The sequence below is a fragment of the Pogona vitticeps genome, chromosome 4 (genome assembly GCF_051106095.1).
Source record: "Pogona vitticeps strain Pit_001003342236 chromosome 4, PviZW2.1, whole genome shotgun sequence".
NCBI classification, from domain to species: domain Eukaryota; kingdom Metazoa; phylum Chordata; class Lepidosauria; order Squamata; family Agamidae; genus Pogona; species Pogona vitticeps.
Window position 1 is genome coordinate 10,930,648 of NC_135786.1, and position 24,535 is coordinate 10,955,182.

The 24,535-nt window shown below is 42.0% G+C and overlaps 1 protein-coding gene across 1 annotated transcript; it reads left to right on the forward strand.

Annotated features, from left to right (window-relative positions):
* The first annotated feature begins 1,052 nt into the window (after positions 1-1,052).
* HRH3 (histamine receptor H3) lies at positions 1,053-23,534 on the forward strand. The gene is made up of 3 exons (XM_020808129.3): positions 1,053-1,349; positions 12,515-12,681; positions 20,405-23,534. The coding sequence occupies exons 1-3, from the start codon at positions 1,100-1,102 to the stop codon at positions 21,299-21,301; spliced, it is 1,314 nt and encodes a 437-aa protein (XP_020663788.3). The 5' UTR covers positions 1,053-1,099; the 3' UTR covers positions 21,302-23,534.
* The last annotated feature ends 1,001 nt before the right edge of the window (positions 23,535-24,535 follow it).

Here is a 24,535-nt window from a genome sequence, read left to right on the forward strand (position 1 = left end):
ACCATTCCTGACAAGAAAATTTTTCTGCTCCTTCTCAGCTTCCACTCCAGTTTTGCAGGAGGGGCATGGCGTGGTCAAATACAAGAAAGCTTGCAGTGGACTTTGGAGATTACAATGCCATATAAATATAAGCGGGTAGGTCACTGTACCCCCCGACTTGTAGCAGACAAGGCTCCTTGTTTCAGCAGGAATATCTCTCACCCACACATACACACCCTTGTAGGCACACCCACACAGACATCCCCACAGCCGATTCCCTTCACACCTGTGTCCATTGATTATTCCTGGCTCAACCCACGCTCATGACCCCCAAAGCAAACAGTCCCTTCTGGTGAGGCGCGCCCTCCTGCCTTTTCACTGCAACCCTTATCTAAAGTTTACAGGGCGATGTCTTTAAGAAGCAGAAACCAGGAAGCAGGCGCGAAGTCAGAATCGCGGCTCCAGATTTTTGGAGTCTGGTAGCCAAGGGCACTTTTCGGGCTGGGAGCCTTTCCACGGAACCTCTTGCCGCTCTCCGCGTGTCCTGCTCTGACTCGCTTCTGGCTGCGATTTGGAAGCTTTTTAAGGCTCAGACGCTTGGAGGCGATCCTTCACGCTTTGCCAGGAGGCTGGCCGGCTTCTTCCGACGCTGAACAGAAGACGAGCCGTTCCAAAACGCAGCCGGTTGCCTTTTCTTTCCTCAGTTCTTCCACTTCCCTCCCCCATAAATAAATAAATAAACCAACAAACAAGCCAACCAAGAAGAAGAAGAAGAAGAAGAGAGAAGGGACCCACAGCTTCATCGGGAGAGCGAGCTGGAGAGAGAAAGAAACAACATCTATTTTGGGGGGGTGGCCCTCCCCGTCGATGGCTCAGCGCGTAAGGGAGCAAAATGCAGAGAGGGAATCGAGGCACCTTGGGGGGGGGGGCGGCTGAGACTTTGGGGGCTGGCGCCAGCTGACTTGAGTGGCTGTCTGCCTTTACAACCGCGAGATCGTTGACTTCGATCCTGCCCACCGGCAAGCCCGCTTGCGCCCGGCTCTCGGCCGCGGGAGCGATGGTGCGCACCACCCTGCTCGCTCTCCCCGTCTGAGCTCAGGCTGAGCCGCGTGGTGCTGAAATGGACAGCTCCTCGTTCGCCTGGCCCCTGAACGTCTCCGGCCGCCAGGAGGAGGCAGCCGGAGGAGATCCGCTCTGGGGCCGGTTCTCTACCCCGTGGACCGTCGTCTTGGCCAGCCTCATGGCTATACTAATAGTAGCCACCGTCGCCGGCAATGCCCTAGTGATGCTGGCATTCGTGGTGGACTCCAGCCTGCGGACACAGAACAATTATTTCCTTTTGAACCTGGCCATCTCCGATTTCCTAGTAGGTAAAGTACCCCACCTCGGTTTCACCTCTCTTTATCCTCTGATCACAAGTGCGGACGCAGGCACACACTTTGAGACGGTGTTAAGGGACAGATGGCGAGGGGAAGGCATCATTTTAGAAGGACGTCTTGAAGAAGGCATTTAGTGGTTTTGCCTTCTTCTATACACCTCTTCTTAGGAAGAAGAAGGGATGAATTGGCGCTGTTCTGCTTCTGAAACCTTGGGGTGAGAAATTCAAGGTGTATGAAATTGCTTCTAAATTTTAGAAAGACGAGGGCCTTCGCTGCTGCTTTTTTAAGAGCCAGAGAGTCATTTTTGAAGGCTAAAGGCATGACTAGCAGCAGAAAGGGAAATGCTGGTATTACAAAAGAGAGTGGACAGGCAGGACAGATAGCTCCCATAGTGGTCAAACTGGATTTGTATAATGGGACACTTTCCTTCCATAATGGAAGTATGGTATAGAAAACATGTCACCTGCCACCCACTTCACAACTAATGTGAGCCAAATAGCTTGAATTGGATGTAAGCCAGCAGGGACATTGTTTTCAGTAAAAGCTCCCCCAATAGGTTGACTCAAAAGTAAGCCTCATTTGACCCCACAAGGATGCCTTATCAAATGAGATGTGGGGTGATCTTCTTGTGTCCTAGAATTTTACCTTCACTGTTCCTGTGTTAACAGGTTGTACTTTCTGGAAGAATATATGGGCTTATATAAATCAGCTGTTATTATGGGGCATCAAGTTGTTTCTGACTTGGGGCCAGCCTAATAGGGTTTTCATGGTCTGAGACATGTTGCCTCAAGGAGTGGTTTTTCAGTGTCAACCTCGTTCAGTGATTTTCCAAGACCAAATGGGGATCTGAACCCAGGTCCCTTGAGGCTTACTGTAATGCTCTATCCACTAGCTCACATTGCTTCTCATACAGATGTGTGTATTTATGAAAAGTATGCAGACAGTTAATTGTCCATAAATAACTGTGGGAGATCCAGCCCCTTCCCAGTGGAGGGATCAGGATCTAAACTGGTCCATGAGGAGGCTGAAAGGAACTATTGTGTTAAAGTTTCCATATTGGTGGCTGTTTCTTTTTCAATCTGCAGTATGTTTGTTTTTTTGTTTGCCATACTTCTTAAGAACCATGTGTGTCATTAGCCTCCTGTTGGTAATGGTGTGTGTGTGTTTTTAGGGTGAAAAGCATAGACCAATCCAGCCCAGTTCTATTTCTCTTCAAGCCTACAAGTTCTTCACTCTTATCCACTTTTAAGATCTGATAGGTGGCCACCCAGCTTTGAAAGCAGATAGTGTGGTTATGCTGCTTTCCTAAATTTGCATTTAGGAAGCACCATTTGGCATTGTGGGTTCATTTGATGAATGCTGTTGACCAGCTGTGACAGTGGTGCGACTCAATCATAGCAGCATTTTAAATTCTGTGTGTATGTGTGAGAGAGGGAGAGAGGGTAGGTGGGCGTGGGTACTGGCATGATAATCAGACAGAAAATGAACATAGTAGCAATTAAGTGAATGAAATTGTGCAGATATCTATCACAGCTGCCCCAATACTGTGAGTCATATCTGGGGTGATTTTTCAAATTTAGATGAATGGCATTACTCTTTTCCTTCCTTTTTTGTCGACAAAGACTAATATCTCCCTTCCATCAGACAGTGATATTTCCTCTCTTTGTGTGTCTGAAGTGGATTGTAGTCCATAAAAACTCCCACTGAATAGATCGATTAGCCTTAAATATACCTCAAGGCATGGTTTTATTTTGTTTTTATAATTTTAGAATTGCAGAGCTGGAAGGGACCCTGTAGATCATCAAGTTAAGCCTCTGTGAAGCAGGCATGGTGGGGAATCAAACTCCCAACCTTTGGCTCCAAAGCCAGATACCTAAATCACTGAGCTATCCAGTAGTTTTGTCTGCAACTGCTGTCTAAGGGCTGCTGGTAATGCCCATTTCTGTTGCCCAAGCTCAGTTTTCACCTAGTGAGGGCCAAGACTACTAGCACGCTTTCCTGTGCAGCGAAGCATATGTGTGGAATGAGTTTTCTGATGCAAAACCTCTGAACCAGGTTGTTGGTTGTGCCAGACGGTCTGGGAGAGAAGAGATAAAGCAAAGTCAATGTCTGTGCAGATATCCCTTCTGATGTCAAACTGAGCGATGTGCCAAAGAAGATTATATATTTATTGAAAGGGTATGACATGGACTAGCTTCTTGCCATGTTATTTGCAAAAATCAACGGAGGGATATAATAGAAGCAGAAAAAAGAAAGAAAAACAGGATTTCTCTTTATAGTACCAGCATCATTTTTTCTCCCCATGTGTAACTGTGAGAGGCTCATATATTTCAGACATGTTTCAAGGATATTCCAGTTGGCCATGGACATTACTAAATCACATAGGACTAAATCCAGCTTTTACCCAAACAACATGACATGAATAGGACATGGGATTCAATGTTAAAATAAGTCCCATTAATTTCAAAAGCCGAAACTGTCAGCTTAAACACACAACAGAGCATGAAACGGTAATTAAAATATCAGTACTGCAATGAGACAGCCATAGAACATCAATACTACAATGAAACAGCAAGGCATAAATTAAAACAATCACTTACTAAAAGTTAGGAAGAATTAAAAGCTTTCAAGGTAGCTAAGAATGAATAAACCGCTGAACTAAATGTACAATAACAATAAAACAAGACATCCCACAATAGAACAGCAATAAAAACACCAGTGAAGCAGCACAACACAAAAATTTTCTTCATCTAATGCCCAAAAGTCAAATAAGTACTATTGCTAGACTAGAGTCCCTGGGAGATTATTGTATATTCAGGGTAGCGGTAAGGAAAAAGATTATCGTTGTATATCTGTGAACATATCTCCAGTGACAAGAGCACACAGATGAGGGTCACAGATGAGAATTATTATTGATGAGCAGGTTTACATGGGCACAAGTGATCCTTCACTCATCCTCAAGCCTGGTAAATCTTCATAGACCAGAATCAGCACTTCAAAGTGCTCCCAGAAACCGAGTGAAAGTGGATTTAAAATGCTGGAAAGACATATTCTGACTTGCTGATTCCAAACAATAATCTAAATTAACTAAAATCTAATTCTAAACTGGCTGAAGTTTCAAAACCATTCCCAAGGTTAGTTTCATGTCCAATACAGGAGAGTAATAAAAGTGAGGATAGTTTACTAAGAGCCTCGTGGCGCAGTGGTTAAACCGTTGTACTGCAGCCAAAACTGTGCTCATGACCTGGGGTTCAATCCCAGGTAGCCGGCTCAAGGTTGACTCAGCCTTGTATCCTTCCAAGGTCGGTAAAATGAGTATCCAGCTTGCTGGGGGGTAATGTGTAGCCCGCATAATTAACTTGTAAACCGCCCAGAGAGTGCTTGAAGCACTGTGGGGCAGTATATATAAGCAGCACACTTTTGCTTTAATGTCTTCTCAATAGATTACCCTACTTAAATGTCGAAATGGAAATGTTTAATCAATGAGTGGCTAGAGATTCAAGTTGTAGACCACCTATCTCACCCTCCTTGACCTTGTTATGATTTAAGAAGCTTAAACATAAAAGATGGTCATTTCCTACTTCTCCTGTAGCAATCATGACCTTTAAAAAAACATTTATACACTGCATTGAAAAATGTCAAGTCTACGTTATGGCTTCTGACTGATCAATATGTGATTCTCAAAGACCTTCATCTACAGTGGTGCCTTGCTTAACGACGATAATCCATTCCAGGAAAATCGCCGTTAAGCAAAAACATAAAGCAAAAAAAACACCCGCCATTGAAACCCGTTCAGTGCGTTCCAATGGGGTAAAAACTCACTGTCCAGCGAAGATCCTCCATACGGCGGCCATTTTCACTGCCCGTGTAGCACAGCAGGGGGCCATTTTAATCACCCGGTGGACATTTTGAAACTGCCGATCAGCTGTTCGAAAAACGTCATTTTGCAAAGAATCGGTTCCCGAAGCAAGGAACCGATCATCGCAAAGCTAAATTCCCCCATTCGGACCATCGTTTTGCCATCACAATTGCGATCGCAAAAAGATCATTGTTAAGCGGTTTTGTCATAATGCAGGGCAATCATAAAGTGAGGCACCACTGTAACTCAGTATATCCCTTTGGACACAGCAACTGCAATCCAGCCACAACAGATTTTGGAAATTAAAAATTTCTGATCCCTCCACTGCCAAAGGTCCCGAGGCTCCCTAGAGATCCCTTTCATTGTGCAGAGGCCATAAGGAGGTCCTTGTTTCATGGTCCCTGGAGTCTTCCCCATATTGAAGGGAATCCCAAGGGAATCTCTGAGCCTTTGAATTTTAATTTCTGAACAACTGCCATAGTTCATAAGGTCATCAGGCCTGCCAAGAATTTGGACTAACAATCAGCCTGAAGAAAACACAAGTCATGGGCCAGGGCATGGACTCACCACTCTCCATTACCATCTCCATACAAGAATTGGAGGTTGTTCATGACTTTGTGTATCTTGGCTCAACAATCTCTGACACTCTCTCCCTAGATGTTGAGCTGGATAAACACATTGGCAAAGCAGCTACCATGTTCTCTAGACTCACAAAGACAGTATGGCTCAATAAGAAGCTGACGGCATATACCAAGATCCAGGTCTATAGAGCCTGTGTTTTGAGCACATCTCTGTCCTGCAGTGAGTCCTGGACCCTTTGTGCATGGCAGGAGAGGAAGCTGAACATCTTCCATATGCGTTGCCTCCGATGCATTTTTGGTATCACCTGGCAGGACAAAGTTCTAAAGAGAGTAGTCCTAGAACGAGTTGGAATTTTTAACATTACTGAAACAGTGATGTCTATGTTGGCTTGGGCATGTCATGAGAATGGCTGATGGTCAGATTCCAAAGGATCTCCTGTATGGAGAATTAGTGCAGGGAAATCGCCTCAGAGGGAGACCACAGCTGCGATACAAGGACATCTGCAAATGGTATCTGAAGGCTTTAGGAATGGATCTCAACATATGGGAAACCCTGACATCTGAGCGTTCAGCCTGGAGGCAGGCATTGCATCACATCTTTTGAAGAGACCCTTGTCCAGTCACAAAAGCAGCAAAATCAGGGAGCTGGACAGGGGACAGATTGGATTTGTCTTCAATGTGGAAGGGATGGTCACTCTCGAATTGGCCTCCTCAGCCACACCAAATGTTGTTCCAGATCCTCCATACAGAGCACGTTACCATAGGCTTTCGAGAATGAAGGATGCCTAACTAGTCTTATGCAGCATAAGTTAAAAGCAACAGGATTTCATACACCATCTTTCCCATTTTCTGTTTTCAGTAGGAAAATTGTTACTTGGGTATTGCTCTTTCTTTCCAAATCTCCTGCTCACTTGAGATTCCGCAGGATGACGGGCAGGTGCCTGAAAAAAATATCCTGACAGAGCCAGTCAATTTAGGAAGACTATTTATAAAAATACTTGTTACTGAATCCATATGAGTAGTGTTCCAATCTGCAAAAGGTTAATCATCATATAGTCTTTTGCTGACACAGGCTTCAGTCTTCCAGTTGTTGTTGTTTTGCAGCTGTTTATCTAATGGAGTGCATGTGGGTGAACACAGTGAGAGTTAATCCATATTAAGCAAAGTTGCTTTTGATTAATAGGAAAGTTAATTTGGCATTCAGTGTGCAGGTTATTCTGCAGGGGTTTATACTCGGCTTGAAGGACCGGATTTGTAGCACGTGGTAATTTTGTTATCTAGAGTTGTTCCTGGATGCTCAGGTCACAGCTGTGGTTATAAATGCCCTTGCACAGCTTCAGACCATGTGCTAGTTGGGTCCTCTGGAAAAAGACAGGTCCAGTCAGTTACACCTGCCACAGCCATAACATTGGACTTCCCATACAAAATGTTCATCTGGTGCAAAATGCAGCAGCCATAATATTGGCAGAGTCCAATTTAAGGAACCTCTAGCCCTATAGGAGCTGGGCTGGTTTCTCCTTCATTTCCAGACATGGTTCAATCTTTCCTGTTGGATATGAGACGCCTTGAATGGATCGTTTGGATTTTGCTTAGCTTCAGGCAGCAAAACGGTTTTGCCTGTCCCTGAATCTTTGCTGCCTTCTAGAGAGTGGAGATTTTAAACGGGGGGGGGGGGATGGATTAAATCCCTCCTGGAGACCCTGGAGGCTCACTACAAACTAGTTCAAAGTGCAAGTACCATCGAAATGGGTGGATGGTCTGACTCAGAGATTTCCAGATGCAAAGCCAGAGAATGTTATGTATCTTTATTCCTTTCTATCTCCCAAGGTGACCAAAAGGTAAGCCTGTGGCAGCTTCTCCTTCTCATTGTCTCCCCACATCCTGTGTCTTTTCTCCCTCTCTTGGTGTCTGTCAAGCATATGTCATGGTCTTGATCAATCACAGTGAATTGGGAGCAGTGAGTGGGTGAAGGGAAAGGTTAGGGGAAGAGAAGGCTACCTTATTTCTTGCTGCTTTCGGATATATAGAATTCCCCGCTGTGAATTTGGTAAGTCTGTTTTGAGTTATATAAGGTGGCTTTATTTATGACATTCTCCTTACTGTTATTGCCCAAGTGTTCTCGAATCTAAAGATAATACCTGTGCTCAAGAGAGACAGTGATTTTTTTTAAGTGGTTGTCTATAGTTTGTTATCTGTTTCACATCTTCTCTGCTAATTGGAAGGGTTTGTGTTCTGCTGTAGCAGAATCAGATATTGTTTTTCTGTGGGTAGAGTCTGCAGGTGGTATGAAATGTGGGTGTAGTAGACATTTGGGGAAGGCTGCAGGAAGGCTGCCTGTGCTCACTGCAGTTGGCTGTTACTGTGTACTCTTCTTTTTCTTTGGCACAATCACTATAAAGGTGTCAGAGGAAACAGGTGGAAAGCATTTAAATTGGGCCAGGAAACACTCATTCATTCCTTTGAGGAATGCACCAACTAGGAGAAGCTTTCAGATTTCTGCCTTAATAAGCTTGGATCCAGCAATTGGTTAAGGAATGCTTTCACTTACGTGAACTGCTACAGCCTTCATTCCGTTTAGAGTTTCTTTGGTATAGGACCATAGGGACTGTCCTTTTTGGATGCCTTTTAAATGAATTGCAAAGAAAGATCTTTCTAAGCAATGATGTCCCAGATGCATTGCTTTATCATATGATGATGCTAAGATGCAATGTCCATCTGCTTGTGGACTTTTTGGAAGCACAGAACTAGTTGCTCCTGGAAGCAAGCAACATACTAGAAGAGCTGTTGTCTGCATGTGAACCACCAGCTGGGCTCTTCTGAAGGAAAGAAGGACAAAAAGTTATACAAAAATGATTCTTATGCATCTCTTTTATTTATTTTTCAATATATGGAAATATGGAAGAAAAAAACTACAGAAAAAATTATTTATACATTCCATGTACAGTATCTCAAGGACAACTGACCATCCATTTACATAGTTTACACAGCCTACTTATTTTAAAGTTTAAACTGTACTTACTATTCTGAGCAATGTCGCATTTTAATTATTGTGAACATTTTAAAAAATGAACTCTACTCGTCCTACATAACATACAATACATGTTAAATTTCTTCTGTTCCCATTCTAATTATTTATCATAATCAAAGTAGTTTTCCCTTTTTCTTTTTTAGAATTCTCTAGCTGATCTCCTGTTTCCATAATTTGTGAGTTTTGCCATTGTGGCACATTCAGGCGTTTTCTCTCTCCAGTCTTCTGTTACTGGCCATGTCTCCACTTCCCACTTCGTTGCCATCACTACCCTCACTGTTGTCAACATATAATTTAAGAGTTCTTGTGAAGATTTTTCCAAATTGCTTGGTGTTATTGCAAGAGCATGGTCTCTGGTATCATTTCATATTCAGCTTTCAGAGCCTTTTTTGCTTTTTTCGAATGTATGTCTTCCCAGAATTTCTTTGTCTTTTAACAGGTCCACCCCATGTGGTAATACAAACGTTCCAACAGAGACCTGAATAACTTCTGTCCATTTTTAAAATGTCTTTTGGGGTTATATACCATCAGTAATGCATTTTATACCAGTTTTAAAGTTCTTCTGTCTTTCTTGAGGTGCACATTAACCAAGAGCAGCAGTCTTCAATACTACAGATATTCAGTAACACGTAGTTTCTTGCATGAAATGAAAGCCTGAAAACATTTGCTCGATAATTGATCCTCCTCTGTCACACTCCTCTGCTTCAGGTGAAAACAGTTTCTGTTGTCATGAGATCTCTAGGGATACCATTTAGAAATTACATCATCTCAACCATATATTCCTCGATCTGTTCCTACAGCAGCTCCTTAGCTGTGCCTCAAGTATTCTTTAAAAATTGGAGCCAAAAACTTACATTCTTTGTTCTTAAGTATGAGTTACAAGCTGAAGTTTATCGGTGTATATAGGTACATTGAGGAAGCCTTCAGACCATTTCAACTGCTTAACTGTGTGACGAAAGCCCCAAATCTATGCTAATTTATTCTGGAGCAAAACCCTTTAAATACAGTAGGACGGGCTTGTGAATGAGCATGCATAAAGTTGCACTGTAAATCTTAGTGAAATCAATGGAACGTATGCATATTGCATGTCCATTTTCTTTAATGCATATGTCATAACAGCAATTATCTCAGGGAAAAGAAAAGTAAATCAGACCAAACAGCACCACAACTGTAATAAAAACAACCAGATGAGATCAGATCATACTGGGGGTGGGGGGAATGATTTTTTTACACAATTTGGCCAAAGTACAATAATACAATACTGAGTATCATGTCCACATGGAGCTAAAACTCAACAAAACACCATAAGAGGATGCAAAGATTCAGATAACATCCATGCTTTTCAAGGAGTTTATAATTTAGAAAACATAGGGATGTATTTAAAATACCCTTTTAAAGCCTGGAAAATGAAAAATTAGTTGCCTCACACTAAAAGATATTAAAGCAAGTGTAAGATAAATCTCATACTTGGGACAAACTTTACCTGGAGTGGAGTCCCTAATCTTAGATATCCTTCACTGAAGGATATGGTCATATTGGATGATACCTGCTTAATGCCTGCTGAGATAGCCGCCTAGAGTAGTCCTGAGCTGACTAGATAGGCGGGATATAAATAAAATAAATAAATAAATACGTAAAACCTCTAGAATATTATTTGGAGTTGCCAAGAGATCATATATCTTGAATAAATGAAATGAATAATCATTTAAAAGTACCTCTGACATGATTCATGTTTAAAAGAGGGAGGGAGAAGGGGAAAAAAAAACCCAAACAAATCCAGAGCAACCCTGTCTGACTCCATCAAAGGACAGAAAGATTGGGATATTTCAAAGAACAATGTTTTGCTCTTCATGTCTTATTGGATCACAATGTGATTGATGATTGATTGTTTGATGCAATCAGCTGTGTACCAATCGTTTCATAAATATGACTTGGAATGTTCATAGTCTGTTCAGCTGTCCCTTAGCTGCTCCACTAACTCTTTGTTGCTTATTATCTATTGATTTGCAATCAATGGCTTAGAATGAGTGTATCTTCAGCCTTCTCCGTTTTCTCTTTTTGAGATAACAATCTTTCCCTAACATTCTATTCTATTCTATTCTGTTCTATTTTTTTTTTCAGTTTTCAGTGCCATCCTCTAAGGATTTGCCACATTTGCCCTGTCAGCCAACTATCCCTGCTGCCCTTGGTGCTTGTTTCATGCTGTTTTATTGATCATTCTGTTCATAGTTTTTTATTATTATTTACTCTTATCTTTTTATTATTGCATTTGATTTATTTGTTGTCAACTTCCCAGATTCTTTCTTTCTTTCTTTCTTTCTTTCTTTCTTTCTTTCTTTCTTTCTTTCTTTCTTTCTATCTATCTATCTATCTATCTATCTATCTATCTATCTATCTATCTATCTATCTATCTATCTATCTATCTATCTATCTATCTATCTATCTATCTATCTATCTGTCTGTCTGTCTGTCTGTCTGTCTGTCTGTCTGTCTGTATATATACACACATACATACATATACATATATACATATATACATATAGACACATATACACATATACACATATATATGCCTGCTCTTTGGGTGAAAAGAAGACATAGGATGATGTGGGTGGGTGAGGATCGCCTTGAAATTGAAAGCCATGCATCTTTGAGACTTTGAGTGGGATGTGGTTCTTCATATATCTTTTGAGATGTGGGACTTCATATAGGGTCTGTGCCTTTGCCTACATCTGAACTAAGGTTATATATAGCCTGTGAGCAAAGCCCAAGGTTTGTTTGTTTGTTTTTTAACTTAAATACATTTGCCTTATTCTCAGGCATCTGGTACATCACGCACAGAAGTCCCAGCTTTAATCCCTTCCATTGTCAGATGGTACTAGGGAAGACTAGCATCTGAATCCCTAGAAAGCAGTTGTCGGCCAGTGGAAAGACTGTGGAGTTGGTCGATTTCATAAAAGATGGTTTTCTGTATTCCTTTCTACATGCTGTCAGCTTATTTTGAACTCCATCATGCCCCATTCGTTTGCAACCCTGAGAAAAAGATACATGCTGCAGACCACATTATATAGCTCAGTCTAAGCGGAGTCCATTGGAGACTGGTGAGGACGATCACTGGGCACATCCATCTTTGACTTCTTCCAATGCAACAATTTCTTCCACTCATAATTCCATGAAACTAGACATCTGCAGGCAGGTTTTTGTGTGTGTTTCTAGCAGAGGTGGGGTGGGGTGGGGGGTTCGGAGGCTCTATTTTAACACTACCAAAAGTCTCACCAACTGTTGAGCTGTTCCGTGTGTGATATTTTCCCTTAGATTTCAAATTTCTTACCAAACCTTTGCTTTTACTTCTTCCAGATCTCCTGCTCCCAATAGTTAAATGATGCTTCTTTTCTTACGCCCAACGAAAGGCCCCCTGCCTTGCTATGCAAATTAACTTCCACTCAGGCCCCAGCAGTTTCAGCAATTGAGAACATTCCCTGATTGATCCCTCTCTTTTGACATTGATAGTGTTCTAGCAATTTATGGGGTTGTGAAGCTTTTGATGGATAGCAGGCAGGAGACTGATAGTCTTTGTTATCTTGTGTGAGATAAACGCCGTGAGATGTCCTCTTTTATGTGCTCTTTTATGCTGCTGAAGTGGAGCAAACAAACCCTTGAAAGCATAAACCAAGCTTTCTCTTTGCAGGTGCCTTTTGTATTCCATTGTATGTACCCTATGTACTAACTGGAAGATGGACCTTTGGAAGAAGCTTTTGCAAGCTGTGGTTGGTGGTTGATTATCTGCTGTGCACCACTTCGGTTTTCAACATCGTGCTGATTAGCTATGACAGATTCCTCTCCGTAACGAGAGCGGTGAGTATCAACTATGCAAAACTATTTTTGCCTGACAGCAAATTACTTATTGAATCTACATCCTGCCTTTTCAGCTGCGGTATCACCGATGTCTCCAAAAGTCTTCTGTGAATTTTGAAATGGTTTTTTGATTAGGAGGTTTTGTCTTTTGCACTATATTATAAGCAATAGCCGAAGGTCATTCATTCATAGGGCCTTTGCAAGTTGGATATGACTTGAACAACCAATAAGCAAACCCACTGACAGAGCAAGACCAAAGGGAAGCTGAGTAGAATGGAAGGTGAAACACAGAGAGGGACGGAAAATAATTCGGTTGGGGACAGATTTGAAAGAATCTGCTTCATACCTGACCTTTCAGGCAGGACGAACCATACCTTACCTCCATAATCTGTAGGTGTATGGTTTGTTTCAGACTATGCATGAACCCCTTTAGAAAAGAGAGCTAAGAATGCTAAGAAAAATACACTTGAACACACTTTAGTCAATGGGGAAAATACAATTAAAGCAACAACAAAATCCATTGAAGTTTCTGAAGAGGTAGATTTTGTAGAAATCATCTTGTGAGAACAAAAATGTGATATAATGAAGGGACAGGAGGAGAATACAAATGGGATCTGGGAGAATAAAGCAAGCTTACCATCCAGATGATACAATACAGGTAAGAACAAATCAGTACCAGCAGGGGGAAAGGACAAGATACAACCTCGTGTGCATGTGCGTGTGTGTGTTTCACATTCTACCAGAGCCAGAGATGAGGTGACAAGAGCTTTACTAGTTGGAAAATATCACCTTAGCACTAATCTACTATAAAACAAAATGAACAAACACTGAAATGCAGTTTTCTAATTTTTTAAACATTTTCTCGAGATTTAAGAAAAGTTGATTTTAAAGGTACTGAATTTTGAAGATGAGCTCACAATAGATACCTACTGCCACAGGCTCCCAGCAGAAGCTTTCAGATTACTGATCATCTACTAAAATAAACAAGCACAGTAAAATTCCAACAGATAAGATCATTTTTAAAGAGCTTCCTCAGCATTAATAAAATCAATGTTTTTAAAGGTAGCTGATTTCTGAAGTAAATTAGCAGCAGATGGCCACTGGCGAGGGTTTCTATTGAGAGCTTTCAAATTTAATGCTACAGTACTAAATGCGAACAACAAAAACCAACCATCCAGTAGAGAAGATAATTTTTAAAGAATTTCTTCAAGGTTTTTGAAATACTGTTGAACTATTTTTGAAGATAGGTTTTTGAAAGCTAGTAGACAAAGATGAAAGAAGTGGGTTTTTAAGAATATGTCTGGACAGAAACCCCAATAAGATCTGCATTTATTCTGCACAAATGGCACCAACTAGCATAAAGGGGGAAGAAAAAAATCCTCCATAGACTGTAAAGCAAGACTATTGCTTGTGAGTCTTGATCCGGAAGCATTTGTAACCTGCCAAGGTCAAGAGGAACCAGGAAGCCTTAGAGGTGGCTTCATGTGTTATTGTTTAGACGTTTAGTCATGTCCGACTCTTCATGACCCCATGGACCAGAGCAAGCCAGGCCCTCCTGTCTTCTACTGCCTCCCTGAGTTGGATCAAATTCATGTTGGTCGCTTTGATGACACTGTCCAACCATCTCATCCTCTGTCGTCCCCTTCTCCTCCTGCCTTCACACTTTCCCAACATCTAGGTCTTTTCCAAGGAGTCTTCTCTTCTCATGAGATGGCCAAAGCATTGGAGCCTCAGTTTCAGGATCTGTCCTTCCAGTGAGCACTCAGGGTTGATTTCCTTCAGAATGGATAGGTTTGTTCTCCTTGCAGTCCAAGGGACTCTCAAGAGCCTCCTCCAGCGCCACAATTCAGAAGCATCAATTCTTCAGTGTCAGCCTTCTTTATGGTCCAGCTCTCACTTCCATACATCGGTACTGGAAAAACCATAGCTTTGACTATGCGGACCTTTGTCGGCAAGTTGATGTCTTTGCTTTTTAAGATGTTATCTAGGTTTGTCATCATTCTCCTTCCAAGAAGCAGGCATCTTTTAATTTCATGGTTGCTATCACCATCTGCAGTGATCATGGAGCCCAAGAAAGTAAAATCTGCCTGAGGACTATATACCTTGGCATAAATTGCTAGCTTCAGCTTGTGACCAAGTCAGTATTTGTTTGCTACTCGTGCTGATATAACAGACTGTAGTAAAAGATCTGGGCAAAATCGATATACAGGTTACTTCGCCTGGCCAAAAGGGTTATATGTTGATTTCCTGGTGGCTGTGGAGAATTTCCTCACCTCTGCAGTCTTGTATGTCTGTGATCCTGATGAGGATGATGGTCCAGCTAGGGAAGAATAAGGAAAGTGTATAATAAACAAGGCAAGGAGTGCTCTTTCCCTGACTGGCTAATTCAAGGGGTTGGGCACTAGCCACCGAGCCAGAAGTTGAGAGTTTGATTCCCCAATGTGCTGCCTGGGAGAAATCGTCAACTTGTGTAGCCTTGGGAAAGCTACACAAGAGGGACCCTAGAAGAAGAGAATGGTAAACATTTTGGAGTATTCAGTATCTATAAAACATTGGAAAGGTTTGCCATAAATTGCAACTGACTTGATGGCATGTAATAATTATAATTGTAATATTATTTATTAAAATCTTACAAGTGGTACAGCCTGTGGAAAACTCTGCTGCTTTGTTTCTGCTTCTTGTGCTTGTGTACAAGAAAGGCATGAATAAGAACCAAGAAAAGAAGGGGTGATACCTCTTGAAAGCCTCTGACTGTTCATGTCTTTAAGGTCAACTCTAGTTTTACAGTCCTAGCTCTTGATTACATATTGGCCTTATCTTGTTTGTCTTCATGCAGTACCGGCTTTATGGGCAAGCTAAGTAAGCTGCAGTTTAAGGCGGGGGGGGGGGGTGTCTCCAAACTTTTCAGTGTGAGGGCCACATCATATCTTTTCCACATTTTCAAGGGCCGAAGGAACACACACACACACACTCTCGTGCACCCGCAGTCCTGCCTGCCCACTTGCCCACACTGAAGGGAACAGACCCGAGTTTTGTGGACCTGTGCCTGCAACAATCACGGAGCCAGATAAAAAGGCAAGGTGGGCTGGATGTGGCCTGCGGGCCATAGTTTGGAGACCCCTGGTTTAATAGCGCAGATTTGGAACCTGTCTTCTTTTGAAGCACAGCCTTGGGCTACCTGCCGCTCCAGCTCAGAGATGACATTGATTGGCAATAGCTTATTTCAGTTCCGAGTTTTTCCAACCCTATCTGGAGAAATTGGGAACTGACCTTGAGATGAAAAGTAGAAACATGCAAAAAAAAATCCCCTTCCCTAAAGATTTTGGAATTTTTAAAATAATACTTTGGAGCCTCTGAAAGTTGACATACGTTGGGGCAACTTCATGTTTTTAATACCGCTCTACTTTTGGGTGGCTCCATACAATGTGTGGGTTTCACTTGTTGTCAGTGTGTTGCTCTTTAACAGCCCTCACTCCCTTACTAAGCAACAGGTAGCAGCTTATCTTCTCTTTACTATAATTTATTACCAGTGTATGTAGCAAAAGGGGAAGTGCAGATAAGCAGCTTATCCTTCCCCTGCCTCCCTGGAAAACTGGAATAAACATTGCACCTCGCATCACTGGAATATTCAGAGAAAGAATTCTTACTGGTGCCAATGGAAACTCTTCATGTAAATAAGACCACCTTAGCCCAGGAGTTCCATTTGTCTAATCTACATGTTTGAGCTGCATTGCAGGGTGGGACGTTCTTGTTCCAATCCTTTCAAGAAGGGAAAAGAGAAGCATCCCTACCCCCACCTCAAGCATTGTCTTCCTAGCAAAGATGCCAAACCCTCCTGGAAGCAAATGAAACTCTTGTTATGTGCGGTCACTTCCAGATTACAGTGGGGTCTCTACTTAAGAACGTCCCTACTTAAGAACAATTCCACTTAAGAACAGCTCCATTTGCTAAATTTTGCTTCTACTTGAGAACAAAAATCCAGATAAGAACAGGAAAAAAAAACTTTCCTGCTCTTTTTTTAACCTTAGGTCATCTTAGGTTAAAAAAAAGTTCTCCCCCTAGTGGTAGAGTACGTATTAACCATCTTTGCATTAGTTCCTATGGGAACTAATGCTTCAATGTACGAACGCACCTCTACATAAAAAAAACAGCCAGAACGGATTAATTGGTTTTCAGTCCATTGCTTCAAAATTAGCTTCATCAGAAGTGCTTTTAACACTGTTCCCTGACCTAAGAAAAAAAGAAAAAATATCCCCCTCTAGTGGAAGAAGGCGGAATAGCAGCTTCCCATTAGTTTCTATGGACGGAAAAGAGCAGATACGGATTAAATGGTTTTCAATGCATTCCTATGGGAAATGCAGATTCTACATAAGAACTTTTCCACTTGAGAACCACCTTCCAATACGGATTAAGTTCTTAAGTAGAGACCCCACTGTATGGTAAGGCTAGAACTTAATAACCTCCCAAAGATCATGGCAAGGCCATCGCTGAACTGCTCAGCGATGGCCTTGCAAACTTAAGGCTGTGGTGCCCATTATAGAGTGAATGCATTTCACATTTTGTTACCCTCTTTTCATATTACCACTTTTCCTGCCACTTTTCCGGTGAATCTTGTCTTCTGATGATACAATTCTCTCAGTGTAGTCATTTCAGCTTCTAGTGATAATTCAAGCTTCATTTTATCTAGCAACCGTTTCTTTGTTTTCCTGGCAGTTCATGGTATCTACAAAGCTCTCCTCCAGCATCCTATTTTGAATAAAATTAAAGAATACAGAAGAAATGTAGCTGTATGCTATATCTCAAGCTAGATTTTCCTAGAAGAGGTGGGTGGAGGAAGTATGCCTTTGTACAACTGCATTTACATGTATGTGCAATCAACACACATTATCTCAATTTGTCATGTTACTAAGACTCACATTTGAGTCATTTTTGGGAGCTTCAGGTCCTTAAGACAGCTGTAGCTTTGAAACAATGGAATGGAACGCAAGAAATCAGTAGTCACTTATCAGCAGACTATTTCCTCTTGGAATAGAGAGCAGAGATTTTTCTCACACTTTGGATGCCAAAACCTGTAGAAAGTGAGATAAATAGTTATTGTGAAGACCAAGCCTGGGACAAGCTATGAGACAGTAGGTCAATAGGAAAAACACTCACAATGGATGGTTCTATGCCCACTGTGTATCCTAAGAAGATCCTGCCAAGGAGTGACTAGACAGGAAGTTGTCCTGGGTTGATATGAAGCTTTCTGTGCTGCACTTTGGCATTTTCTACCAGCTGAAACCATTGCTGCCAATCAAATGGATATGCTTGATTAATCCAGGAAGGTGTTGTGATAGGTATCCACACAAGGTCAAATTAAGTTCATTTCTGTTCATAACACATCACACTTACTTTCGTCTTTATCGTTACCCTCTTCCCTGACAGCCTCCTTTTTGTTCTGTTTGCAAAGTGACATAGTGCTGAATTGACAAGACACCAATTTCTGCATTACTGCTGCATCGCTTAACTGACATAGCACTAAACATTGCACTTTTTTAAAAAATTAAAATTCTTTTTTTAGGAGGTGACAAGGGTATGAAGTAAGTAGTGTTGCATTATCAAAGCCTGTCCCACTGAAGACATGATCGGAACATGTACCCGCTCACCCCTGCCACCCTGCCAAAAGACCAGTATGGGAGATCTGATAAGCCAGAAACTGAGGCATAACAATGAATGTGGAAACATTACAAAAAAAGAGAAAAAAAGCAAACGCTTCCAACCAAACAAAATGTAGCAAATAACCTTGGAAAAAGGCTAGGCTTACATGCTATTAGACTTGTGTCATGTAGTTGATGGAAAAAGCCTCAAGATTACCAGTTCCATAAGAAGTGAGGATATATAGCAGGATTAATGTTTGTCTGGTCAAGCCCTCAGTTGCCCTAAGAGAGAGACTGTTCCTGGGCATTAAAAATGTTCAGTTGCCAGAGCTGGCCCAGGATATGTTGCTACCTGTGTTGGAACAGCAAATGGTGCTCTCCACCCACTTAGTTCCGGGTACATAGTACCCAAAAACAGCCACCTTATGTTGGCAATCCCACATGTATCTCTTAAATAAATTAAATACATGAATACCTTTCTCCAAATCTCCACGTTTCTTTTATCATCCCAATTCTCTATTCATTGGCCATCTTTTAAATGTATCATTCATGTAAACAGGTTCTGGTGATCTCTGGTTATAGCCTGTTAACTTGCTAGAGCAGAGAAAGAACCTTATTTTCAGTATATTTTGAACTGTTTTGATAACATGCTCCAGAACAAATCGATTTTTCATTAACGTAGGTGTCTTAGTCTAGTGTCTGAGCTGTGAAAATTCCACCTTCGTTGACCCTGTTTGGATGTTGTCAGGACCTAGCCCTCCTGACACCATCGTTCTCTGATTCTCTGACACAAACACCCTCGCCACATTAAGGTGTGCTTCCAAGAAGAGAGAAATGTATTCATATTCATGTGTGTGTATATTCTGAAAGAACAGCAAAATTGCAAATGTTAATAAATGGTCTATAAATGATGTATATCTAATCATATCAAATTATCCATTTCTGCAAAAGAATTAATAAACTACTGAAAGAGCTGCAAAACGGCAGATGTTAATAAATGGTGCGTGGCAAGTTCAAAGGAGACTAAAAGCCTTTTTATACCAATGATATAATTAACTTAGCTGTAATGCCAGTGATGGTATGGATAATTGCTTTTACAGAGAGGACATGAGTTCTTGAAATAAACCCCATGCTGTAGAAATTCTAGGATTTCTGCAACACACAATAGAAACGGTTCAGCTATGCTCATGCTGTCCTCAGGTATATGTCCCCTCTTCCCATCCCCATCATAAGCCTGGATGTACCCAGATGGCATGGGGGGGGGGAACCATGTTTTATTCCCTGCTCTGTCACCACTAGAAAAACTAATGATATACTGCTGTGTACTTTTCTCTTTTAGAAGGACAAAAGGAGATACTTTTTCCTCCAGTTGTGCCCCAACACTCTAGAGCAGTGTTCCCAACCTTGGGTCCACAGATGTTTTTGGACTAAAATTCCCAGAAGCCTTCACCACCAGCTGTGGTTGGCCAGGATTTCTCAGCATTTAAGTCCAAGAACATCTGCAGACCCAATATGTGGCCAGGTCTTCCGGGCTATTTAAACAGAAAAATAGACAAATGAGGTGGAGGTGCACAGTATGTAAGGCATGTGACTCCAGTTTCAGGTTGGCAGTAGTGATGATGTTGTTCCATGTTTTAGTCAAAGCTTTACAGGAGCTATCTAAGGTGCAGAACTTGTTCAGGGTGGGTGGGTAGGGTTCAGCACCTTGAACAGCTGCTCTAAAGTTCAGAGTAAAAACCAGAGCAGATTCACCACTCCCATGAAATCAGAGTCACCATCAGCCTCCAAGGGCATGGGATGTTGAGGGTCACAAATGGTTCCCTGGCTGGGAGTTGCATGCAGTCTGTGGTCCACACTTTGGCCACTTGCCCTCTCCAAGAATGGACGAAGTCTCTGCTGGAAATATCTAGAAGTGAGGGTGTTTTTCAGGCTGTGGCAAAGAACAGCTACAGAACAGTCCAGGCAATAAGCATAGATTTGACTGAACAATCAACATCTTATCTTTGAGTTTTCCATCTCTTGGGATCTCCCAGTTGGTGTGCTTTGATGCTATGGAATGAAATTACTCCCTTGTTCTCCCTTTTCAGGTCTCATACAGAGCTCAGCAAGGGGATACCAAAAAAGCAGTGTTCAAGATGATAATGGTTTGGATCTTGGCCTTTCTCCTCTACGGACCTGCAATTATCAGCTGGGAATACATATCCGGTGGGAGCATCATACCCGACGGGGAATGTTACGCTGAATTTTTCTACAACTGGTACTTTCTCATCACAGCCTCCACCATTGAGTTCTTCACCCCTTTCATTAGTGTGACCTTTTTCAACTTGAGCATTTACCTGAACATCCAGAAACGCACCAAAGTTCGCTTGGATGTGCTTAATGAGACTCACAGCCAGAGCTTCATGGAAGAGACTGAGATGAATCCAGAACCCAAGCTCTCTGTTAAATGCTGCAAGTGGGAGCAGACAGAGCCTTCAGAAAACCTGGATGATCCAAAATGGGATGTCCAAGAAGAAAACACTAAAGATAATGCAAATATGAAATATTCCCAGGACTCTAATATGGGGAATAGTTTGTCTCCCGACAACAAATTGAAACCTTCCAGCAAAAAGTGCTATAAAGACTCGGCATCTACTCCCTCTTTAGAGAAACGGGTGAAAACAGCCTCCCAGAACATGTCCCAGCGTTTCCGGCTTTCTAGGGACAAGAAAGTAGCCAAATCTCTGGCAGTTATTGTAGGTATTTTTGGCCTCTGCTGGGCACCGTACACCCTACTCATGATTATCCGAGCTGCTTGCCATGGCCACTGCATCCCTGAATATTGGTATGAGACCTCCTTCTGGCTTCTGTGGGTCAATTCTGCCATCAACCCTATCCTTTACCCACTCTGCCACTACAGCTTTAGAAGAGCTTTTGTGAAACTACTGTTCCCCAAGAAATTAAAGATTCAGCCTCACAATTCTCTCCAGAAATGTTGGAAGTAAGCTCATTTCATCCGTTTCAAAGTAGAGAACACAGTCTCTCTAGCCTTGTTTTGCCCATTTGTTTATTTTGAAAGGGGTGAAAGTAGAGCTGTCAAGAGTTGGGAATGTGGAAGCAGGATGAAGAACCACATTCAGCTGGATTTGGGCAAGTAGGCTGCATAAATCTCTTCATTATGCTACAGACCCAGGCTAGAATCCTGTTTGGGATACAAGGGAAATCACATAAGTGTTCTCCTTCTCCGACAGATTCCCAGTCAGGCAACTGGTCATGGAAGTGGCTGTGTAATCAGTCCCACAAGCAGTGCAAGACTTGGTTTGGAAGGGAAAGCTTGCTGAAGCATGGGAAATGCTTAATGATTCCCATTCTACACCCATAGAATGCAACAGGATACTGATCGTAAGCAGGTATTGCCTCTTCCCAAGAGCTTGGATCCAGTGTTGGTTGTTCTTAAAAGAGATCCATTGAAATCAAGGGGACTTAAAGTTGGTCTTGCATAACTTAAGTTCCATTGATTCCATTTGGTCTTCTGTAACAATGACAAATTCTGGATGCAACCCAAGGAAAGGAAAAGAATGTTCAGAGTTGGTGCAAAACATTTTGCTTCCTGAGATTAATGCATGAAGTGTCTACGACAATGTATACACATGCCATTCCTGCTAGCTTCTGTCCTCTGAGCTAGCTGCCTCTTAGCACTTACAGTATTTGGGCAGACCCTTTTCCAGCAGTACTGCCCGTGGTTCATTGAAAGAAAGTGATTAGCCAAACTGTTATCTTACAGAGAGGTCATGGTTAGAAGTGGAAATTCCTTAAGTTCTGAGCATGCCTGATTGTCACAGCAGCAGCTTTCCAAATCTCCTGTCATTTGCCCATTAGCTTGGTTTGTTTTGTGATTGGCCTTTCCAAGATAAACACAGGCTCCAACTGCACATGTGATGGCTCATTCGTAAAGATCTGCCTGAATTGTATTTCTGGGTTGTTTTTAATATTTTCGTTGCCCTAACGTGAGCCACTGGAAAATAGGCAAAACAATCACTCCCAGATAACACATTGGGGGGGGGAGGGTGATGAAGAAAAATGGCAAGGGTATTGGTGTCGTAGCTCAATACCTGGCAGGAGAGAGCAGCTATTTCACTTCACCTGGTGGTGTGATTCCCAGTGTGATGTAGAGGACAGAATGACGGACTAGGACTCCAGAAACGAGGGTTCGAATCCCCGCTCAGCCATGGAAACTCACTGGGGGAGTGGAGCTGGTAAAACCTCTCCTTAAATAGCCCACTTACCTTGAAAGCCCTATTAGGGTCACTGTACATTGGTTCCGACTTGATGTCACAGAACACGCACAGTGGTATAGCCATCCTTCTTATTAGCAGTAGAGATTAGCATGAACTGCTAAATTAATGGTTTGTGTTGGTTTGTACTTTGGCCAAAGAGATGCTCAGCGCTTCCCCGTACCACCTTCTGTGACAGGTGCCCACTCAGAGGCAGCTCCCCTCCTCCAGGTTCCCTGCCCTTCCTTTTGCAAGTAGCCATTTCTGTGAGTTCAACCTCTTCCATTTGCAGAACAGCAACACAACTGCATGAGCAGGAATCCCCATTACTATACTGGGAGGCCTTTCTATTCAGTGGAAGCCCAACAGGATCTTGGCCTGAATAATTTCCACCTTGTTAAAATTCCTCTTTCCCTTGCCTCATTCTATAGTCCATTCCATGCCAATCAGTATAAAACAATGGAACAGGCCTCTCTACAGCTCCTCTTCCATATTTGCCATTGGGAAAAAAGTAGGCCATATGAGGGAAATGGTGTTATTTGAACAAAAGGATGATAAAGTTCAAGGGGAGGTAGGTCTTGATTTTATTCTGCATCAACAACCTTTAGAAAGAATTGAAATGAAGTCATATATATATATATTTGACCTTCATCTAAATTCTTTCTAAAGGTTGTTGACGCAGAATAAAATCAAGACCTACCTCCCCTTGAACTTATATATTCCTTATTCAGTCAAATCATATGCACACACTTGCAATATACACATATCCAGTATATGGACTGACTTAGATGAGTCATCCCTCTTTACAATGTCATGTCGGAAACACCTCTGAAAGGTAGAGGGACCTTCAGGAGCATTTTGTTAATGCTAAATCAAGCATCATAGCCATCATTTGGTTCTGTTACTTCTAAACTGTACCACTTCAGAGTGCTCATGAGGGTGTCACATTTGAACGCTATTTTTCATATGACAAATTCCACAAGAAAGAGGCGATTAAATTCTTTCCAGGTTGGCTGCTTCACCCCGTAAGGCACTTTGTTGCTGCTTTCCCCTGACAGTCATTTAAGATTCCAGACTTATATTTGAAAAGCATACTCAAGAAACAAGGATCTATTTCCTTGTCTGTTTTGCACTAGATTTCTAGAATGGGGGCAGGCTAATTTAGGGCTTTGTGGTGCATACAGAGAGGAATGGAAATTCATAAGAAGTTTCAACAGAAACCCCCCCACATACATCTGTGGTGGTTCCCTTACTCTGCCTAACGCTAGGGCCAGCTCTAAGTGACTTGATTAGTTGCCAAATGAGTTGACAGCTGAGCAGAGGCAAAATGTAAACCAGGGGCTCTAAAGCACCATCATCCTGTTTGTCAAGTCAATTCTGATTTACAGTGACCCTTTTCAGGGTTTTCCAGGTAGAAAGTACTCAGAACTGGTTTCCCCTTTCCTCCTTCTGGGGGGGTACCCTGGGATTGTGTAGCTTGTCCAAGGCCACATAGATTGAGCCCAACTCAGAGGAGACACAGCGAGGATTCAAACTTCCAGCTCTGCAGCCTGATACCTAAACCACTGAGCTGTCCAGCCTCTAAATCATAAGGCTCCAGCTTATAGCAGCTATATTGCACTAGTGTGTGAGTTTTAAGGTCCTGTTCTGAAGTGTAGAGAGTAATTTCCTTTGTAAAGCACATTATGATTGAAGGATGAAAAGAGCAAGATGGTTATTACTTTTTGATGTGAGCCTAACATTCTTGTTGTGCAGACTCCTTATTATGTATCTACGGTAAAGAAGCAAAAATTCAGATTTGTCACACCGAGTCTTTGGAGGGAGAGAAAACAAGAGCTCCCGTTTGTCAACATTAATAAGTGCTCCCGAAACTCTGGATGTATTTTTGCTCTGGCTAAGTCACTTTGATCAAACAAGGATAATTTGTTCCTGAAACAGGTATCTTATAAAACAGACATTTTTACA

What these genes read in the sequence shown, in the direction of transcription:
- HRH3 (XM_020808129.3), top strand. Translation starts at nt 1,100, where the DNA reads ATGGACAGCTCCTCGTTCGCCTGGCCCCTGAACGTCTCCGGCCGCCAG. An exon ending in CATCTCCGATTTCCTAGTAG is followed by an intron (nt 1,350 to 12,514) that starts GTAAAGTACCCC and finishes TTCTCTTTGCAG; the next exon opens with GTGCCTTTTGTATTCCATTG. An exon ending in TCCTCTCCGTAACGAGAGCG is followed by an intron (nt 12,682 to 20,404) that starts GTGAGTATCAAC and finishes CTCCCTTTTCAG; the next exon opens with GTCTCATACAGAGCTCAGCA.